The sequence below is a fragment of the Vanellus vanellus genome (assembly GCF_965231255.1).
Source record: "Vanellus vanellus genome assembly, chromosome: 2".
Lineage (NCBI taxonomy): Eukaryota > Metazoa > Chordata > Aves > Charadriiformes > Charadriidae > Vanellus > Vanellus vanellus.
In genome coordinates, this window is record NC_138906.1 from 169,898,713 (window position 1) to 169,905,029 (window position 6,317).

Consider the following 6,317-nt stretch of genomic DNA (forward strand, 5'->3'; position numbering starts at 1 on the left):
CCAAGGCCATGGGGATTTCTCCATGGTGGGGTCATGCCCGTTCTCTGATGCCCACCAGCGTCGCGTTGGGGTCTTGGGGTCTGCACGCAGCTCCATGCCATGTCCCTATGGGGCAGCAACCAGGTCCCAAAATGGCTCCAGCCCCAGCTGATGTCCCCTCTTGGCTCTCCTTGAGCCCCACATGCACCCAGGAGGACCCCCAAAGCCCAGGGGGGTGTTAGGCAGGTGGGTCCCCATCTCTTGCTTGGGGACCGACATCACTTCCCCATGTAGAGTCCCCGGTGACATCGATGAGGTCAACGCGCTCAAGCTGCAGGTGGACCAGTGGAAGATCCCCACCGGCTTGGAGGACCCCCACGTTCCCGGTAAGCCCCCGGGGCGCTGTGTAGGGTGCAGAATCAGGTCCTCCATCCATCAAGTCTCACATCTCCCCATCTTCTCCCCACCACCACCACCACCTTCCCCAGCCTCTCTGCTGAAGCTCTGGTACCGGGAGCTGGAGGAACCGCTGATCCCCCACGAGTTTTACGAGCAGTGCATCACCCACTACGAGAACCCCGAGGCGGCCATCGCCGTCGTCCACTCTCTGCCCAGGATCAACAAAATGGTGCTGTGCTACCTCATCCGCTTCCTACAGGTACGGAGGGGACCTCCCCCCTGTGTCCCTCCCGGGGCCACCTCCCAGCCTGGTTGGCTCTCTTGAGGTGGCTTTGGGTTCCTCGAGTTGATGTGGGGTTACCCATGTGGTGCACCTCCATCTCGTCCAAGAACTGGGAGGTCCGCGTGGTGCCCCCCATCCCTCTCCCACCACCCCGTCAACGCCACCTTCCTCCTCTCGCCTCCAGGTGTTCGTGCAGCCGGCCAACGTGGCCGTCACCAAGATGGACGTCAATAACCTGGCCATGGTGATGGCCCCCAACTGCCTGCGCTGCCAGTCGGACGACCCGCGGATCATCTTCGAGAACACCCGCAAGGAGATGTCCTTCATCCGGGTGCTCATCCAGCACCTCGACACCAGCTTCATGGAGGGCGTCCTATAGCAGCCGCCACCGAGTCCCCCTCCCGACCGTGACCCTTCCTCCCCTCCGACCCCGCTCGGCTGAGGACCACAAGCTGGACCCCGCAGAAGAAGGGTGCTGGGTGGCTCGTGTCCCCCCCAACACCGCAGCACCCCACCCGTCGCCGTCTCCACCTGCCCGTCCTATGGTGGGACACGGGACCGTTCACCTGTGCTCCATCCCAACCCTCCGGCCATCTCACTGCCCACCTCTTCACCGGCCGGAGGGATCGGCCACCTTGGGAGGTCCCCAGGGATGGTGGCACCCGCGGAGCAGGCGAGGAACATCCCGACTCGCCCCGGGGACGGGTGGTGTTTCCAGCTCCGGGTGTCCTGCGTGGCCGTGGGTGGAAGAGGGGACCTGGCGTGGGGGACGGGGGAACGCTGGGCGGGGATGGGAGAAGTCAAACGGGTCCCACCACATCTCCGTTGGGGTTGGGTCTCTGGCTGAGAGCAGAGCTGTGGGGCAGCCGTGGGGCAGGGAGCACCTCGGGCGCTGGGAGAAGCCACCAGCGTCAAGCTGAGGAGGCGTCGAGGACCTGGAGAACGTGGCACGTCGGGGACAAGAATGACAAGTGTCCCGCTGCCAGGAGAGAGCAGGGAAGGAGAGCGCGGGCACAACCAGGGTGCACCTCGAGGTGGACCTGGGGGCACCCAGGGGTGGGTGGGTGGGCGGGCGCTGGGGGGTCCCTTTGGGAGCTGCCGTGTCCCTGGTGGCTCATTGCGGCCAGTTGCCCACCCTGAGGTGCTGGAGGAACTGGGCAGGCAGGTCGCTGCCCACGCACGTCACGGTGCCCGTCCCCGGCAGGACACCGGAGCCATCTCACCACGCGTTGGCACCACTGGGCCCCAAAGGACCTGTCTCGGCACCCATCGTGCCTACTTGGCCCTGCTGGACCCATCGCAGGACCCATCATCTGCTCCTGACCTTGAAAGACCCATCCTGACACCGGTCATCTCTGCCTGACCCCTGCTGGACTCATCATGGCACCCATCATCTCTTCCTGGTCTTCCTGGACCCATCTTAGTGCCCATCATCACCTCCTGGTTCTGTCCAACTCATCTTGGCATCTGTCATGTCCTTCTGGTCCTGCTGGACTCATCTTGGCACCCATCATCTCCTGCTTCTCCTGGACCCATCTTGGTGGCTGTCATATTCTCCCGGTCTTTCCCAACCCATCTTGGTACCCGTCATCTCTGCTTGGCCCTGATGGACACATCTTGGCACCCAGCATCTCTTCCTGGTTCTCCTGCCCCCACCTTGATGCCCATCATCTTCTCCTGCTCCTGGCCAACCCATCTTGGTGCCCATAATCTCTGGTGAACACATCTTGGCACCTGTCATGTCCTCCTGCTGGACCAACTTTGGCAGCCATCATCTCCTGCTCCTCCTGCACCCATCTTGGTGCCAATCATCTCCTCCTGCTTCTGCTGGACCCATTTCGGTGCCTGTGGTCTCCTGATTCTTCCCGATTCATTTTGGCACCCACCATCTCCTCCTGCTCCTGCTGGACCCATCTTGGTGCCCATCATCACCCTGGTTCTCCTGCACCCATCTTGGTGCCCATCATCTCCTCCTGGTTCTCCTGCACCCATCTTGGTGCCCATCATCACCCTGGTTCTCCTGGACCCATCTTGGTACCCGTCATCACCCCGGTTCTCCTGGACCCATCTTGGTGCGCATCATCACCCTGGTTCTCCTGCACCCATCTTGATGCCCATCATTTCCTCCTGGTTCTCCTGGATGCATCTTGGTGCCCTTCATCACTCCAGTTCTCCTGCACCCACCTTGGTGCCCATCATCTCCTCCTGGTTCTCCTGGACCCATCCTGGTGCCCTTCATCACCCTGGTTCTCCTGGACCCACCTTGGTGCCCATCATCACCCTGGTTCTCCTGCGCCCATCTTGGTGCCCATCATTTCCTCCTGGTTCTCCTGCACCCACCTTGGTGCCCATCATCACCCTAGTTCTCCAGGACCCACCTTGGTGCCCGTCATCACCCTGGTTCTTCTGCGCCCATCTTGGTGCCCATAATTTCCTCCTGGTTCTCCTGCACCCACCTTGGTGCCCATCATCACCCTAGTTCTCCAGGACCCACCTTGGTGCCCGTCATCACCCTGGTTCTTCTGCACCCATCTTAGTGCCCATCATTTCCTCCTGGTTCTCCAGGACCCTCCTTGGTGCCTATCATCACCCTGGTTCTCCTGCACCCACCCTGGTGCCCATCATCACCCTGGTTCTCCTGCGCCCATCCTGGTGCCCATCATCTCCTCCTGGTTCTTCAGGACCTATCTTGGTGCCTGTCATCACCCTGGTTCTCCTGCGCCCCTCCTGGTGCCCATCATTTCCTCCTGGTTCTCCTGGATCCATTTCGGTGCCCATCATCACCCTAGTTCTCCAGGACCCATCTTGGTGCCCGTCATCACTCCAGTTCTCCTGCACCCACTTTGGAGCCCATCATCACCCTGGTTCTCCTGCACCCATCTTGGTGCCCATCATTTCCTCCTGGTTCTCCAGGACCCACCTTGGTGCCTATCATCACCCTGGTTCTCCTGCGCCCATCTTGGTGCCCATCATTTCCTCCTGGTTCTCCTGGATCCATCTTGGTGCCCATCATCACCCTAGTTCTCCAGGACCCACCTTGGTGCCCGTCATCACCCTGGTTCTCCTGCGCCCATCCTGGTGCCCATCATTTCCTCCTGGTTCTCCTGGATCCATCTTGGTGCACATCATCACCCTGGTTCTCCAGGACCCACCTTGGTGCCCGTCATCACCCTGGTTCTCCTGCGCCGATCTTGGTGCCCATCATTTCCTCCTGGTTCTCCTGGATCCATCTTGGTGCCCATCATCACCCTAGTTCTCCAGGACCCACCTTGGTGCCCGTCATCACCCTGGTTCTCCTGCGCCCATCTTGGTGCCCATCATCTCCTCCTGGTTCTCCAGGACCCATCTTGGTGCCCATCATCACCCTAGTTCTCCAGGACCCACCTTGGTGCCCGTCATCACCCTGGTTCTCCTGCGCCCATCTTGGTGCCCATCATCTCCTCCTGGTTCTCCTGGATCCATCTTGGTGCCCATCATTTCCTCCTGGTTCTCCAGGACCCACCTTGGTGCCCATCATCACCCTGGTTCTCCAGGACCCACCTTGGTGCCCGTCATCACCCTGGTTCTCCTGCGCCCATCTTGGTGCCCATCATCTCCTTCTGGTTCTCCTGGATCCATCTTGGTGCCCATCATCACCCTGGTTCTCCTGGACCCACCTTGGTCATCATCTCCTCCTGGTTCTCCTGCACCCCCCCCTTAGCACCCCTCACCTCCTGCTCCTCCTGGACCCACCTTGGCACCCTCAGCCCCACCACTGGACATCCCCACCCCATCTCCTCCCACCCCACCCCACCGGAGCCAAAGGGTCCCCCCGGCAGCAGGAGGTGCCCCCACCGTCCCGTCCGTCCGTCCGTCCATCCCTCCCCCTCCCCCCCCCCAAGTGCCTTCGGCTCCCCCCGGGGTGAAGCGGGACCGCGGGGGACACCTGAGGGGCACCCACTGGGTGGGGTGGGGTGGGGTGGGGGGGCACCCACTGGGGGGGAGGGGGGAGGGGCACCCATCAGAGTATATAGATCTATAAAGAGAGTTATTAATTAGAAATCCCCAATTTTCACGGCAGATGCTATTTTGGGGGGGGGGGGGGGAGGAGGGAGGGAGGGTTGTCCCCAAGGTGTGGTGTCCCCAAGATGAGGGGGGGGTGGTCTCCATGGGTGTCCCCAAGGGGGCGTGTCCTCAAGGTGGGGGTGTCCCCATGGGGGGTGTCCCCAAGGTTTGGTGTCCCCAGGGGGGAGGTCCTCAAGGTGGGGGTGTCCCCATGGGGGTGTCCCCAAGGTGAGGGTGTCTCCAAGGTGGAGGTGTCCCCATGGGTGGTGTCCTCAAGGTGGGGGTGTCCCCATGGGGGTTGTCCCCAAGGTGTGGTGTCCCCAGGGGGGATGTCCTCAAGGTGGGGTGTCCCCAAGGTGGGGGTGTCCCCATGGAGGATGTCCTCAAGGTGGAGGTGTCCCCATGGGGGTTGTCCTCAAGGTGGAGGTGTCCCCATGGGGGTGTCCCCAAGGTGGAGGTGTCCCCATGGGGGTGTCCCCAAGGTGGGGGTGTCCCCAGGGGGGATGTCCTCATGGTGGGGGTGTCCCCAAGGTGGGGGTGTCCCCAGGGGGGATGTCCTCATGGTGGGGCCCCCCCAAGGTGTGGTGTCCCCATGGGGGATGTCCTCAAGGTGGAGGTGTCCCCATGGGGGTGTCCCCAAGGTGAGGGTGTCTCCAAGGTGGAGGTGTCCCCAGGGGGGTGTCCCCATGGGGGGTGTCCCCAAGGTGTGGTGTCCCCAGGGGGGATGTCCTCAAGGTGGAGGTGTCCCCATGGGGGTGTCCCCAAGGTGGGGGTGTCCCCAAGGTGGGGGTGTCCCCAGGGGGGATGTCCTCATGGTGGGGCCCCCCCAAGGTGTGGTGTCCCCATGGGGGATGTCCTCAGGGTGGGGGGTGTCCCCAGGGGGGTGTCCCCAAGGTGAGGGTGTCTCCAAGGTGGAGGTGTCCCCATGGGGGTGTCCCCAAGGTGGGGGTGTCACCATGGGGGGTGTCCCCAAGGTGGGGGTGTCCCCAGGGGGGATGTCCTCATGGTGGGGGTGTCTCCAAGGTGGGGGTGTCCCCATGGGGGGTTCCTCGAGGTGGAGGTGTCCCCATGGGGGATGTCCTCATGGTGGGGCCCCCCCAAGGTGTGGTGTCCCCATGGGGGATGTCCTCATGGTGGACGTGTCCCCGGGGGGGTGTCCCCAAGGTGGGGGTGTCCCCAGGGGGGTGTCCCCAAAGTGGGGGTGTCCCCGGAGAGGGGGGGGTGGGCCCAAGTTGTGGTGTCCCCAGGGGGGATGTCCTCAGGGTGGGGGTGTCCCCAAAGTGGGGGTGTCCCCAAGGTGGGGGAGGGGGGGGGGATGTCCCCAAAGTGGGGGGGAGGGGGGGTGTCCCCAGCACTACCTCCCAGCTCTGCTCACTGCCAGGCGCGGGGGGGGGGGGGGGGGGGGGGGGCGGGGGGGGGGGGGACAGGGGACAGCGGGGGGGGGGGTGGGGGTGGCAGTGGGGGGAGGGGTGTCCCCACGTCCCCAATTTCCATTTCATTCTTTCTTTATTCTTTTTTTTCTTTATTATTTTTATTTTCTCTTTATTATTTTTATTAATATTTTTTCCTTTTTTTTTTTTTTTTTTTTTTCGGGTTTTTTCCTCTTCCCTCC

The 6,317-nt window shown here is 62.5% G+C and overlaps 1 protein-coding gene across 1 annotated transcript in view; it reads left to right on the plus strand.

Moving 5' to 3' along the window:
- ARHGAP39 (Rho GTPase activating protein 39) overlaps positions 1 to 1,464 on the plus strand; it is a 174,886-nt gene extending 173,422 nt beyond the window's left edge. Inside the window, exons 9-11 of the mRNA XM_082498861.1 lie at positions 274 to 365; positions 468 to 637; positions 846 to 1,464. Coding sequence (XP_082354987.1) covers positions 274 to 365; positions 468 to 637; positions 846 to 1,040 — 457 coding nt within the window. The 3' untranslated portion in view covers positions 1,041 to 1,464. The remainder of the gene's footprint in view (positions 1 to 273; positions 366 to 467; positions 638 to 845) is intronic.
- The last annotated feature ends 4,853 nt before the right edge of the window (positions 1,465 to 6,317 follow it).